Source organism: Arachis stenosperma, chromosome 5 (assembly GCF_014773155.1).
Source record: "Arachis stenosperma cultivar V10309 chromosome 5, arast.V10309.gnm1.PFL2, whole genome shotgun sequence".
Taxonomy (NCBI): Eukaryota; Viridiplantae; Streptophyta; class Magnoliopsida; order Fabales; family Fabaceae; genus Arachis; species Arachis stenosperma.
Window position 1 is genome coordinate 123,963,222 of NC_080381.1, and position 15,683 is coordinate 123,978,904.

Here is a 15,683-nt window from a genome sequence, read left to right on the forward strand (position 1 = left end):
CCTTCTACAACCTTTAGAGAATTATCCTAAAAAAATTATAACATTTGAAAATGGATATCTCAATTTTTTTAATTATTTTATTAAATGTGATTTTTTTTGTCATTTAATATTTTTTATATATTTTTTTAGTTTTACTTAAGAAATAAATAATAAAGGATCATACTTTATAATAATGATGGAGAGAAAAATTGAAGAGAATCCATTTTCTAATGTCTAAAGGTACCTCCTAATTTTTAAAATTCTCTATTTTTTTGTTAAAAAAATAAAATACAAAAAATAAGATTTTATTATAATTTTATCAAATTTTTAATTAGATTTTATTATTTAAAATTTTATAATTGAATTCTTATACTAGATAAATATTTTTAATAAGGATTTCATTAAATTTTTTTTATCAAAACCAAGAATTTAATTATAAATCTCCAAATATATAATCTACCTAAAAATTTGGTAGAATTATAGTAATTAATTGCATGGTTGATAGACAATATATTATTGTTATTGTCCTTATTTGAAACTCTTTTTAAGAAAAAAGTTCAACGTGTCCTCTAAAAAGTAATTTGGTCATAAAAATTTTGGGCAACATGTGCAAAATTCTAGATTTAAATCCCCTTGTCACTAATGAATAAGAAAAGAATCGATTTCAACCAAAGAAATAAAAACATCGATTAGGAAGTTCAAAACATGTGTTCTAGGAAGTATTAACAAAGTAAAATCTAGAAAGTTGAAAAACTTTCCCAAACAATGTGTTATCCACCATGCATCAAACAATTGAATTCAGCTACCTTGCTTACATGCATATCACATTTTACAGTTTTCAAATCTAAATCCATTAAATTTGTCTCTAAGTACACATATCTGAAATTTGACTCTCACATTCTTCAAATGCACCATATATTATCTCTCACAAATTTGGAAATCTCATCAGGTTCAGGCAGTTTCCCATCTTTCTTCTGAATTAACAGTGTGATTATAAGGATCCCAAGTTCATGAAGGGAAATATAGTTTCTCAATGTGGTATAATTTTCCTTCCACAAAGGGTCCATGGATGGTACTACAAACAATGGCTTTCTTACGCAGTTCCATGCTCTCACAACACTTGTTAGCAAAGTGTCACAAAACCCTCCCGCAATCTACAACAACAGCAATATCACACATCTTTTATGTATAAAAGTTAAAAATGAAACATGCAATTATGCAAATAACTCTTTGTAAGATGCATACATAACATAACAACTCAACTTTATACAAGTAATAAAGATAGAACATGCAAATAACTAATGGTAAAGATTCGTGAGAATGTTGGATAATTTGATATGTTTGACTAAATTATCATCTAATAGTTTTCAACTATCAACTACACATGACGATCACTTTACACGCAAACGTATATACCAACTTAACATTACATGATTCTTAGTAACTAGGTGTAGAGGTGAAAATTATTTCGACCAAAGACAGATAGTCAAAGCAAATTAGAATGCTAGCAACTAGGGGACAGCATGAAGCGTGTCTCCGAATCCGAATCGAGATCTTGATACAAGATTGGTCGACATTCCTGGTGAATTCGAAACCAAAATCCAACCAAAACACTAGGAGAACACATATAGCACATCCACATTCATCTAAATTACATATAAAATCTGAAAAATTGAGCAGCTTATTGATACCTTTGCAAGGGCATGTACAGATAATGGAGCAATGACCATGGCATCAGCCCACATATAAAGCTCAGCATGAAGGCATACAGCCACTTTTTTCTCCCACAAGATCCACTGATCATTGTCCATATACACGGGCACCTCGTCTGGGAATGGTGGTTTAACAAATTTCTTTGCTGATTTTGTGACAATGACTTTTACCTCGGCCCATCTCAAGAAAGCTTGGATCAGTTGTCTGAAATTCGCAGCACTCTCGCATCCACAAAACGCAAGTAGGATTTGCTTCTTCTTTGGCGGTGCCACTGGAGGCAGTAACACCGCATCTGCATATGTTTTTCCCCTCACAATATATGATGAGGCCATCACACTATCTGAGTCTTGTTCTGCAAGGCACAATATCTTTTCCAATATCAGATTTTATTGATTCTTGTAACAAGTTCATGAGCACGGCCTTATGATAATCAAATGGAATATTTCGAATGAAAATTATTTGAAGTCAGAGTTCGATTTGCATAAGAAGGAATCAAGGCAAATTCAGTTACACAATAGTAATTGCTTCACTTCAGAGCTAAAAGAAGTGTTGAACTGTTTCAGGATCACTTCACAAGAAGAATAGAAAGATAACTGAATCTTGAAACAGAAGGCACTTATTCTCTCAAACGTTGCAAGAAATGGATGACCTACGATTCAAGATACAAAAAAGATTGAAAATTCACATAAAAAGACTCAAACTTTAGGCTTCATTGTTGATGGGGTGCTCTGAGAATTCATCACCAAATGATGCAAAAATCAAACGGAAGAAAAACGGGGGAAAAAGAAAGAAGTTTTCAAAACAATGAAACTAAGAAAGGAATAATAGAATTAGTTGCATCACCTTCCGAGCTTTCTCGTTGGGGAATGGTGATTGAATATCAGAAGCAACACAACACAGAACAGAGAATTGAAAACCCGCCAGCATAAGCTTCATGAATTTTTTTTCTCCTAACAGAGAAATTAGAAATGATGGTGAGTTAGTTGGGTTTATATAGAGGGTTCTTTGCTTGCTGAATTCACAACAAAAATTTAACTATGGTCCTTATTTTATTAAACAATAAGAAACGTTTTTTTTTACAAAACTAAATTCAATTAACCTTAAAAAGAAATTTTAATCACAAAAAAGAAGTTTTAATCCCAAAAGGATACTCCATTTCGGGTATCAATTTTACCTTGTTAAAAAATGTTTATATTCCCTTATTTAAATTCTAAATTTGTTTTGTCGTATGATTACTTTACAGGTTTGTACCTTGCTTAGATTTTAAAAGAAAATTACAATAAAAAACCAAAAGAAGACTTTGCTACGGTGATGTGAATCAAGGAAGTTTGTGGTGCTGCATATGCTAAAGCTAAATTATTTTTTGATTAGAAATCAATGTCTTTGTGGGTGCTGATTTTTTAGTGGAGAATTTTTGTTAATGATAACAAGATCAATCCACACAAAAAAAAAAAAAGTTATGGGCTTGCACAAAAGAATGTTGAGTTTTAACTCGATCAAATTTTAAAAGAATAATTAAAAGCTTCAACTTTATATTTGGAGGAAAATACCAAATTTGTATTCGAAAGATTATAGCGCTGATGAAATAGTATCTGATTTTTGTTATTAACAAAATAGTTTTAAATGATTTTAAAATTTAACTAGTGTACCCCTGAGCTCGCCGGAGTCCATCTCCGACGAGAACGATGCTGAGGTGGCCATCATATTTTAATAATATGGCAACCTTGTTAATGTGAAATACCTAGGTAATTAATTAAAAATTGCACCCTGAAAAAATTGAAACACCGACCCCCTTTTCTGAACCCTAATTCCCTCCCTCCCCAACGTACTCTCTCGCTCTCTCACTTTGAAATGGCGCCTCAACCTTCTTACTCCCTGTCGCCGACACTGCACGGTCGCTGTCTCATCGCCGGGTTTTCTGCGTCCACCAGCTCCTGCGTCATCTATTGCCTCTGTCTGCGTCGCGTCATTCCTGCATCTTCACTAATGTCTTCTTAGCGCCATCCCTGCACCACGTCTCCGCGCCTCCTCTGCCAATGTTAAAGTTGTCGTCTTGGCTCCGACGTGACTCGCCTTCTCTGTCTCCGCCTCTGCTTCTACGTGCCGCTTCTCTTCCGCCTTGCGTTCATCTTTGTGGGCCTGTCTCTCTGGCATTGTCGAATTATTTCCGTGACTGTTTCTCTCACTGAATAAATTTGTCTTTTTCTCGGGCTTCGCTACCTTTGTCTAGCGAGCATTTCTACCATCCTCTTCTCGGAGCTCTATTGTGGTGTCCAATTCGTAAATTTTCATTATCTATTTTCATTCCGTCTTTCTATGATTTTCATTCTCTTAAAGAATCAATCTATCTTTCTCTATTTTTCATTCTATTTCTCTACTTTTTTTATTTAATGTTGTGATTTTGATATAAGATTGATGACTTGATTGGAATATGAATTTTTATATTGTTATGTTTGTGTTTATCAGTATGGTTTATGGTTATGAAAGAGTGCATTGGGAGGGAGATTTGAAAAAATTAAGGTAAACTTAGTGTGTTGGAGAGGGGAATCCTTCGCTGGATTTTTCAGGTTTGGGGCAACTCATAGAGAGCGCGTTGCGGATGGAGGAGATTAGGGTTCCAAAAACAAGGGGATTTTGGTGTTTTGATTTTTCAGGTTGGATTAGGATGTTTAATTAAAATTTTCATTCAAGTATATATATTAACAAGGTTGCTATCTCAAAAAAATACAGTGGCTAGCTCAACAGCATTCTCGTCAGAGATGTACTCTGGCGAGTTCAGGGACATGCTTGTCAAATTTTAAAATTATTCAGAGATTATTTTGTCAATAACAAAAGTTAGGTACTATTTTGTTAGTGCCAGTATCTTTCGAATACTGATTTGGTATTTACCTCTTATATTTACTAGGGTCATTTACATTAATAAACTGAATGAGGTTCAAAATTACGCAAATGTCTAAAATCAATTTTTGTTACACGCATGTCCTAAAACATCTCTATATTATGTTATTTACATGTAAATCGAATCAAGTTTATTCGATTTACTATTTCTGCAGCATATATATAGTAAATTGAATAATCTTGATTCAATTTACTACTTATTCTGCTTGATTATCATGTCATATGTATGAGGATTTTTTCATTGGTCAGAGCCGATGCATCGGTTACGATTAATGTGTTGCAGGTAGCAACTGAGGCAACCTATGGTTTCAGACCTAGCTACAGGAAGGTCTGGATGGGCAAGAAGAAGGCAATAGCACAGATCTATGGCGATTGGAAGGAGTCTTATGGCGAATAACTCCTAAAGCCATTCCCAAGCTGGTTGGCCATCCTCCATGAATTTTTCAAACTCTGCTAGGCTCCCACTCACGGTCTTTCCATCGATAGGCAACCTAAGCTGAAACGTCACATCTTGTAGCGTCACCGTGCACATTCCAAAAGGCATGTGAAAAATGTGCATCTCGGGACGTCACCTCTCAATGAACTCACTGACCATAGACTCATCCAACTAGAACCAACGATTGTTCAGCTTGGCCAAGTGGTATAAACCAACCCTCTTTAAATAAGGTATGATCCGTTCAAGCATAGGCATATTTTGTTGCTGTCGAACGCTATAAATACACCTACTTAACTACACCATGCAAAAAAGATATACACAAAACAATTAAATTCTACTTGATACATGGAAAAACCTTAACTAATTACACCAAATAAAAAAATAATACCATAACTAAACAATGAAACAATTAAACAATTTAATTATTATTTAATTAAGAAATCAAATTGTTAAATTTAAAACGACTTATCAACCGGTGATAAAATTTAAAAATCAATTTTTAATCTGTTATAAAAAATAAATTCGTTTTGGACAAAAACCGGTTTCTAGACTAAAAAACCAGTTTCTTATAAAAAGTCTTTTTTAAAAATCGAATATTTAAAATCAAAATTTGAAATCAAATTTTTTTAAAATTTGGTTCTGGTTTGTTTATTCGATTAAAAACCGATTTTTTTAAATTTGATTTTGGTTAACCGATTTTGAAAAACATAGATACGGTCTTAAATTTGTTTTGTTGAATTAGTTAACCAAAATGTGGTTTTGATATTTTAACCGATTAATGATATTTTGATTTTTGGATGTACACCCGTACTACATTCTACATCCTAAATTCCAAAGTCTAATAATCAACTATAAAGATTAAATTATAAATTCTAGTATACCTTCCATACTATATTCTATTTAACAAATTCTATTACTCAGAAAAATAAAACAAAGCTAACCCCGTCGACAATGACACCGGCAATATGGACAACACCGTTCAGTCGGTACAAGCTTTGTTTGTCTGCGATGATGTCCAATTGAAGGTCAGCACTAAGAAAATCTGAATCCACTCTCAAAGTGCTCCTCTCTCTCTCTAGAATTTTCTCTCTCTAACAAAATTACAACTCCACACCAAATGAGGAATCCGTGGCTGGCTTCCACGATTTTTATACACATTCAACGTAAATCGCTACTACCTCTAGCGGTTTACGTTCACGCATCACAACATATAAATCACTACTGCCTCTAATGGTTTCTATATATTGCCATCTTTCACGTAAACCGCGGCTGCCAGTAGCGGTTTACGTGCTCTTCTAAACCGCTACGGGTAATAATATGAAAAATTATATTTTGGTACTGACATTTAAAAAGTTGTATTTGAGTAATATTCTTCTCCCACAAATATTTTATTTAAGTTAATTGTCCTTAATTATTTATTTATTCTATATTAACTTTAAAACATAAATGTTAATAAAGTAAAAACCCTATTTGGAATCAAATAAAATATAAAAAAATTAGTTCAAATTTCAAAAAATCAAACAAATTTAAAACGAGACAATAAAAGACATAAATTATTTTTCATATGGAGAGTTTGTTGGTGTTTTGGCTGAATATTGGAGAGTCGGGTGTTTTGCCGGTTTGTGGAGGTCACGATCAACATGCAGGGGGCGTGGTACCGCAGTTCGCCAGAAGCGTGTCAGCACCCCAACAACACGCCGGGGGCGTGGTGACGCGGCGCGCATGCAGCTCCCTGGCAGCACGCTGGGGGGCGTGGTGGAGCATGCTTTGCAGATTTCCAATGTGCTGCAATAACACGGGGTGGGCGTGTTGGAGGCTGTCTGCATGCAGGGGACAGCTCCTCCACCCCAGTAAACAGCAGAAGGTTGCTCATGGCTCTATAAAAAGAGAGCCTCCCCACCCCCAGTATATGCATTAGAGCATTAGATTGTGTTAGTAAAAGAAAAATTGTTGTTGGTTTTTGGTAGGTGAGGTTACAGTGACATTGGAAGATGTCGCTCATATATTGGCCTACCCATTGATGGAGAGCCTGTGAGTGGATGGACTAATAGTAATAGCGACTTCCTACAGAGCCAGAGCATTGCGATATTCGGTCATGAACCAGAAGTCACTCATTCTTGGAAATCCTATATAAAGCTGGGTTAAGTTCGATGTATCAGAGACGCGGAGCCGTTGGACACTGAAGAGTCCATTAGGAGATATGTCAGATGTCAGATTTTCTGTTTGTTAGGGTCGACCCTATTCGCGGATAAGTCAACCACATACACCCACGCGAAGTATCTACCGTTGCTTCGCGATTTTGAGCGGATCCATACTTATAGTTGGGGGTCAGCATGTCTTGCACATCTTTACAGAGCACTATGCCGTTCATCACAATATGATACAAAGGAGATGGATGGCCCTCTTAATATGTTGTTTGTTTGGGCATGGGAGTGAATGTCATGTATTGCGCCCGTACCGAGATATACCCACCCACTGGCTAAAATACCAATTGCCATGAGGTAATAATTCTTATTTTAGTCCCGCGTTATATTCACTATGCATGTTTGATTTACGGTTACTTATGTAAATTTTTCAATGTATCATCTTTCAGGTAAAGTCATTCGGAACGGACCACAGCGTGGTTATCGAAGACCGTAGCGAGATTTAGGCATGATATATACTACATGGAAGAGGTAAATATTTATGGTTCTTGTGATTCCTATTTCCAAACGTTAATGTTAGGGTTCTAATATACCAATAATATGTGGCAGTTTGAGTGGCGGCCGAACGACAGATTGATCATACCCAACGAGTTACATGGACATCTTGAGGTGTGTGACATCGTTGCTCCATTGTTGTCGTTCGAGTGTATCGAATGGCACCCTGTGGACAGAGTGATGCGTCGGTTTGGGTATGCACAACCTCCCACGCGAGAAGCAAGGGAAATTCCAGTGGACCAATATTGCATCGCTCTTCACGGGGTGCAGCTTCATGACTGGACAGTTTTACATAGGGCATGGATAGCGGAGTGGGGCAACAGGCGAAACACTTAGTTGCGGGATCTGCACCCCCTTCTGACCTGGGACTTTACACCGATGGTGGATTACTAGGATTGGTACGTGGGCTTGTACGGACATATGCTGAGGTTGTCAGAGTATGTTCCTCAGCATCCGCAGCAACCTGCACCTCAGGGTCCACCTCAGCATGTAGTATTTGAGTCGTTTCCTTATTATATACCACAGCCACCGGACCACAGTCATGATAGCCATCACAAAGACGGCATATCCGAGGACCACGCATGTCGCGTGATTCCATTTCATTCAAGTATCGGGTCAATTTGGGGCGACCTTTCGACGTTCGCCTCTAGGCGGGATTAGCGACCAATGTGGGTCCCTTATAAGCAGGTCAGGTCTCAGGATCACTTAATGGTATGAACTCAAATCTATATACCTTACGAACCTCTGTCATCTTGTACACATTATGCACATACAACTGCCAATCGAGACGCTGGTTAGCACATCAGGCAATAACATGGCGACATGGTAGTCGTTCCACCTGAAAGTGTCCACAGTCACACGTTCGTCGCGCAAGATCAACAACTAACACTTTTTCGCTAGTCATTTCACGTACCTCAAACACCTCATTTCGTCTATCAAACTGGTGCACAACTATATTCCCAGCATGTTACACATTTTCTTCGATCCGCTACTGTGCAAATACGGAGTAAGTAAATCCAACACGCTTGCGTTCGTGAGTCTCGACACTTTTTCGCGTAAAAAGTACATTTAACCGATAATATGTTGCTCGAACCAGCTCCAACACAGGTAGATTACGGGCACCCTTCAACACTGAGTTAATGTACTCGATAAGGTTCATCGTCATATGGCCTCATCGATGTCCCTCGTCGAATGCCAATACCTAATGTCTGAGTTTAATGGCATCGCACCACCTGTCATATGCCTCGCCTCGCTCTTCCAACCTCTTATAGTTGATGTTGTACTCTTCCACCATTCTTGAATGCCCTATATTGACAAGAAGTTTTTGCAAGTGAGGGACTTTGAATGCCCTTAGAAAGTTGCTGCCGATGTGCCTTATACAAAACATCCACCATACTCTTGGAGGTTGCCAATCACCTCCGGAACGATTTACTGCTGCTCGGATTGACTCATGTCGATCTGAGATCATACCCACACCATCCTTTTTAATAACATGCATTCACAGATTCTTGAGAAAGAAGTGCCACGCATCAGCTGTCCTCCCCTTTCGCTAAGCCAAAAGTGATAGGCACAATGTTCTGATTTTCATCTTGTGCAACAGCAACCAGAAGTGTATCTTTGTATTTTCCGTATAGGTGTGTGCTGTCAACCTGAACTAGGGGCTTACAATGCCTGAACGCCCTAATGAATGGATTGAAACTCCAAAATACACGATGAAGTATTTTTACACTGTGCACCTCCTCATTCCCGTTGTATAGTGGTCGTGTTTCTATTTAGACAATTGAACCGGGCATCTTCTGAACCATGACCGAGAGCCACCATGCCAAAGCTTGGTAAGAATCCTCCCAACCACCGAAAACTTTGGCTACGGACTTCTTCTTTGCCAACCAAGCCTTTTGGTGATGGTATAGTTGAACCTTGTGTTGGATTCCGCTATTATAGATTTTCACCTTGATGGATGGGTCAGTCTCGACCAATGGCCTTATAACCTCAGTGTAACACCCTAATTATCCTAAGCCTTACCTCGCATCATAAAGCAAAGGTTAATCAAAGGTTATGACAATTCTAAAGCTTATACATATTATATATAGAAAAAAGTAATATATTCTAGAAGCCCGGTGAAAGATACAGCTCAAAAACAGGATCTGAAAAGCGCAAAACGTACCCATGAAACTACAAACTTAATGCACAAGATATAGATATAATATAACAAAATATCTTAGTAGAATAGTATAAAGATCTAGCAACGGCTCGCGGAGTTTAAGCTGGCTAGCTATATACAGACAATACAGAAATCTGAAACTTAAAACCGCTTATACAAGTTTTTCTCTCAAAGTAAGCCTCTAGGCAAAAGTAAATACAAAAGATGAGAGAACTAAGCAAAATAATCAAAAGACTTCAAAATATATCCAGGATCCTCTGCTCTGTCACCACCAAAGCAACTCACCGAGGTGGGTTGTGACCTGCATCCGAAAAATAACAACAGAATATGGTATGAGAATCGGAGGTTCTCAGTATGGTAACAGTGCCTAGTGATGTAAGGTATAAGACCCCGGGATGCTAGAGGCAATCTTAGAATTTCATATCCATCACAAGATTCATCTTAAAGCATAACTAAAACATTAAATCATAATTCTAACCATAACATAGTAAAAGGGATAGTATATCTTAGTGGCTTTCTAAACTAACAATTCTCCACTATCCCACAGCCTTCACCAACCTATCCTCCATGCGATCCCATCGCCACCGCCTTCTAAACCTCCTCAATCCCAGTAGAAAATACAGATAATATCAATGCAAGTAAAACACAAGTATAGGCATATATGGCAAGTAATTCAAGTAGGCAATTAGGCATGTTATACAAGTCGGCAAGCAATTACAAGACGGCAAAGCTAACAAATAGATAGAAGATGCATATCATGAATGCCTGTTCTACTGGCTGTGATATCACATTGTCAGTTCAATTGCCAACCTGACACATCTCCATGGAGACGTCGCCCTTCCGAATCATAATTGGGAACCCCCGAGATATGATGCTCGGAACACCGACCAAGATTTTATGCCTGCACACTCTAGTGATCCGAAGGGATGCGAGCAGGATACTCTTGCCACGGACCTCACATCTCAACGCAAGCAGGACGAACCACCGCCCTTACGCCGTAGCCGCTACCTCGATAGGCGGGATCCAACCACCGTCCCTGCCTGGCGCATAGCGTCTCAACAATCTCAATTTAAAAATGTTACAGCAATGGTTTTTCAAAAATTCATTATTTCAGTATGATTCATCATTGCAACTCTGAGTACTCGACTCATCTCAACCACTGTCAATTCATAATTTCCATTCTGAACCCATTAGATCATCAGTTTCTCAATTCATATACTATTCTTCCTTCTCTCTCCACGAAACCCATCCTCAGACACCAGAAACCTAAGCCTCCGTTCTCTAACTTTTCAAAGTAATACCAAATTAAATCTCCTAAGACCTTTTCTGTGTTTTGATACCCGAAAATAAGCCAAAGAGTCCTAGATAGGTGTCACAGAAGTTTACAAGCTTGTTGGGAAGGTGAAACAATTAAAAACAAGATTTTAGTTGAAAAACAGGGCATGTGCATACGCACAGGGGTGTGCGTGCGTACGCCCAAGAGGATTTTCAAAATGTGTGCGTACGCACAAGTGTAAAATTTTCCAATTCTGTTCGCTCGTACAAGGCGTGCGAACGCCCTTGACAGAATGCACCTTCCAACATGTGCGTGCGTACAGATTGCCAAATAGAGCGTGCGCGCTCCCATCAGTAGCCATGTCCCCGTGTGTGAGTGCGCACAGGTTCAAAAATCCACGGGGTGTGCGTGTGCACACAAACCAGAAATCACAAATTCTGCAGCATTCACAGAATTCAGATTTTGACACCAAACTTTGAATGATCATAACTTCCCCTACAAAAATCCGTTTCCCACAAAATTTAAATCCATTTAAAGATTTTTCAATGTACTTTAATTTAAAATAAATTTCAATATATTTTGAAAACTGAGGCTCAAGTTATGATCCGTCAAAGTTCACCAAAAATCTGTTTTTACCAAAATTTCATAAATTCTCAATTTTCTAATTTCACAACCCAAACTAAACCACCATCTCATCAACTCCCAAAACACATCAAAATTCACACTTTTTATACCTCAATTCACCACTCCACCTTATGTAATCATCAATCCCCATTATCAAATACATAACAATTCATTCATTTCTCAACCAACACATTAATCAAATATCATTCCACCATTACCAACAATCATCATAATCAATTTCAATCTCAATCTTCCAATACCATACTATCAACATCAACATTTCAATTCATCAACAGCCCAAATCATCAAATCATCATACATCATCATACAACAATTCCAATAACCAATTTAATTCAATCATATCATATGGATCAATAGCCTAAGTGTCCATAAATATTATATATTACATAGAGAAAACCGAAACAATACCTTGGCTGATTCCCTATATGCACTAAATCACCAAGTTGACCTCAACCAAGCTTCCACAAGTTCTCAAACTCAATCAAGCCATCAATTCAACTCCAAGCTCCAAGTAAATGCCAATAATCACAACTTCAAACTATATGTACACATAATTTCATAACCAAATCAACCTAGGATTCATCAAATCCACAAAATCACAAGAGATTTGAATTGCTCACCTTACCCAATGATGATTGGGGTAAAATCCAATAGTAATCAAGTGCTAGAGTGTACCTAAACAACTAAAATCACAAATTTTCACTGAACACAAAATCCTACAAATTTGAAATTTTGGAAGAAAAAATTGAGAGGGATTTCGTGATTTTCTTACCAGTTTCTTGGGTGGTTTTTGTAGAGCTCTTCGCGAGGATCGCGTGGTCGCAAATGGTGTAACGATCGAAGCTCCATAGCTCAAGTTATGAGCTAGGGAAAATGATGATGAATAGTGCTTCTTCTCCCTTCTCCCTCTTTTCTTTCAGCTGGTGTGTGTTGTGTTTGAGTGTGTTAAGTGATGATGGGTTCATTAATGGAGGATTTTATGTGTTGGGCTTGGGTCCAACTTGGGCCTGGTCCAACCCGTTAGCATTTTTAGCCCGTATGACCTAACTTTGGGCCAAACCTTTAAAATTAATGCCCAGTTTTCAATTTCTAATATTTTCCTAAAGTTTTCTACTGTTTTTAATTATTCTCGCGCAGTACCGGACAAACTTAAACCGGTTCGACCGGTTCAGCTGTCGGTTCGCGATTTTACTCGATTTTTAGCAAAAAATACATTTTTTGGCTCAGAAAAATCTACTAAGTTCAAAAATCATATTTAAATCCTTCAATTCTTATTTTAAATTTTCGGAACCTAATTTGGGCAATTTAATTATTTAAGTAAGCGGTTAATTAGTCGCAGCTCTTACACTCAGCAACTGTATCTGAGTCAAACTTGGAATGATCCTGTGAAATCGTTTTCATTGTGCACGTATGCCTACCGCGAATCTCTTAACAACTTTTTTTCCGTATCAAGCTGGCTCGGATAAGCCAATCGCACCCACGCCCATACTTCTTGCATTTTGCATAAAACATCTGTGGCTCAGACTCATACACATTATACTCAACTCCTCTAGAGATAGTGTAACTTCTAATTGCTGTGACGACCGACTTTCTAGAACTGTATTCCATTCCAATTCGAAACTCTCCGTCCTCAGGATCAGCAACGCCTACATAAAGAAAAAATTGTTGTTCATTAATCAATCCAAAGTATAAATTAACAAAAACGTATTATTCAGTCATCACATACCTATGTTTGCATATTCGGGAAACTCCGGTGCATGCATGGCGTCGAGATCCAAGTCACGTATAAATGATGGAACTTTCATCGGTTTACTGCTCGGGGGATGAACCACTACATTCTCCGTTTCTACTTCAACTCCCATATCACCATCCTCGTCTTCGTCGCCGGCTTCATAAATGGCTTCGAAGTCCTCTTCGCTGTCACTATTCATTCTTTCGTACACTACAGCTCTATCATTATCTATATCTAAATCATTTTGAATCCCTTCTGCCTCTACGTTTTCAAACTCAACATACAGCTCAATCTGTGGTTGTCGCATCTGAGTCTGCTAGTGAATTTGGAACATATTCTGCATACTGGCTTCGTTAGTGATCGGCATGATATCAAACTGTATTAGACTACCAAAAACTACAATAGAATTTCGGTACAGAATTCTGCTCACTCTCATTAACATACCGTTCTCCATGTTTTGACAGAGACCGTTCTGAAACTCTATTATCATGGTGCATGGAACCACAATCGAAAACAGATTCTAGCTCACAAACCTCACTACATCATGAGTATTCCGTATTATCTCACCGTTTAGATACACTACCAAATTTGCGGTACCCTTCATTACACTACCAACACTCAAAGACCACTCAAAGCACACTCTTTTTTGGAATGAAAATGGTATCGAGTTTTGCCTTATATAGAGGTGAGCATTCAACACGCCCCCACGTGCTGCCAGCTTCAACCAACCAGGTGTCGCCACGGGTCAGCACGCCCCCCACGTGCTGCATGGTTCAACCAACCAGGTCTCGCCATGTGTCAACACGCAGGTGCGTGTTGACTCAGCACGCCTTTCACGTGCTACTAGCTTCAGCCAACCAGCCCTTGCCACGTGTGCTCCACGTCCCCTGCGTGATGTATATAGCACGCCCCCTGTCATCTGACGCGTCCACCAAAGTGTAAATACACTCCCTACACCGATTTCTAACCAAAACACCATCTTTTACTCTATAACAAAATTTTTGAGCCCAATAAACCATTTCTAAAAATTTCAGAAATCATCTTTTGATCTTGAATTTAAAACAAAATAATAAACAATTTCTAAAAATTTATTAACCATCATCTTCTAAATTCATTAGCCTCTAATATCAGAATTTTTAATATTAAAAATTTAATATAAAATATAACTCTTTCAGATAACATAAAAATTTAAATTTAATTTTTTTAAAATAATATAAAATAACCAATTATATTTGCAAGATAACATAAGAATTTAGATTTAAATTTAAATTTTTTTAAAATAATATAAAATAACCAATTATATTTGCAGCAAATCAAGTACACATAAAAAAATGCTAAATCATAACGAAAAAATTTTACACAAAAAGAAAATGCTATATCATAACGAGAAAATTTGAGACTTTTAGAAGAACGTGGAGTTGCTGATATAATCGCACTATTAAACTATTAAAGTAGGGTAAAAAACCATAATAAGCCAACTGGCTCAAGAAATTACGTAAATACGCCAAAGCAAAAATCGTTTCAGCAATAAGCCAGATCGCATTTTTATATAATTCGAACCAGGTTGGTTTGAACTCTATTTGTTAGTAAATCGAACCAGGTGAGTTCGAATTAGGGTTTTTTGTTGGTAATAAATCGAACCAGCCTGGTTCGAATTAAGAATGAAGGTAATTCGAACCAGGTTGGTTCGAATTATAGAGAGAGAAGGTTCCCGTGTAATTCGAACCGGGTTGGTTCGAATTACACCAATCATAGTTCGAACCAGGCCGGTTCGAATTAGTGTGAGACTCAGCTAGCTGTACATATATGGTTCCAAACGTGAATTAGTCTCATTAGAGGGAGTAGGATGGCTAGTGAGGAGAGTTTTGTGGTTTTGGTGCACCACAGAGGATCTGTTAATAGAAAAACTCGTTCCGGAGTAAAGTTCACAGATAAGAATCCGCTATGTATTGTCATAACATCTACGACGAGTTATGATGACCTTGTTAGCGCTGTACTAATGAAGCTCGGTCTGGAGGGTGCGAAGCGGGTAAAGAAGTTTTTCTATCGCATTCCAGTCACGGTACTACAGAATACGGTGAAGTATGATTGCTTCACGATTAATAATGATGTGGACTTGCAAGTAATGTTTCTTTGTCGGCGGC

At 37.7% G+C, this 15,683-nt stretch overlaps 1 protein-coding gene across 1 annotated transcript; it reads right to left on the minus strand.

The window, feature by feature from the left end:
• Positions 1–881: 881 nt before the first annotated feature.
• On the minus strand, positions 882–3,846 carry LOC130981307 (probable phosphopantothenoylcysteine decarboxylase). Its single transcript, XM_057904905.1, has 3 exons — positions 3,705–3,846; positions 1,671–2,044; positions 882–1,133 (listed from the first exon to the last, which is right to left on the minus strand). Exons 1-3 carry the CDS (start codon positions 3,844–3,846, stop codon positions 882–884), a joined length of 768 nt encoding a protein of 255 aa, XP_057760888.1.
• Positions 3,847–15,683: the final 11,837 nt, after the last annotated feature.

What these genes read in the sequence shown, in the direction of transcription:
- LOC130981307 (XM_057904905.1), bottom strand. Translation starts at nt 3,846, where the DNA reads ATGCCAGAGAGACAGGCCCACAAAGATGAACGCAAGGCGGAAGAGAAG. An exon ending in AGAGGAGGCGCGGAGACGTG is followed by an intron (nt 2,045 to 3,704) that starts GTGCAGGGATGG and finishes TGTGCCTTGCAG; the next exon opens with AACAAGACTCAGATAGTGTG. An exon ending in CTGTACATGCCCTTGCAAAG is followed by an intron (nt 1,134 to 1,670) that starts GTATCAATAAGC and finishes CTGTTGTTGTAG; the next exon opens with ATTGCGGGAGGGTTTTGTGA.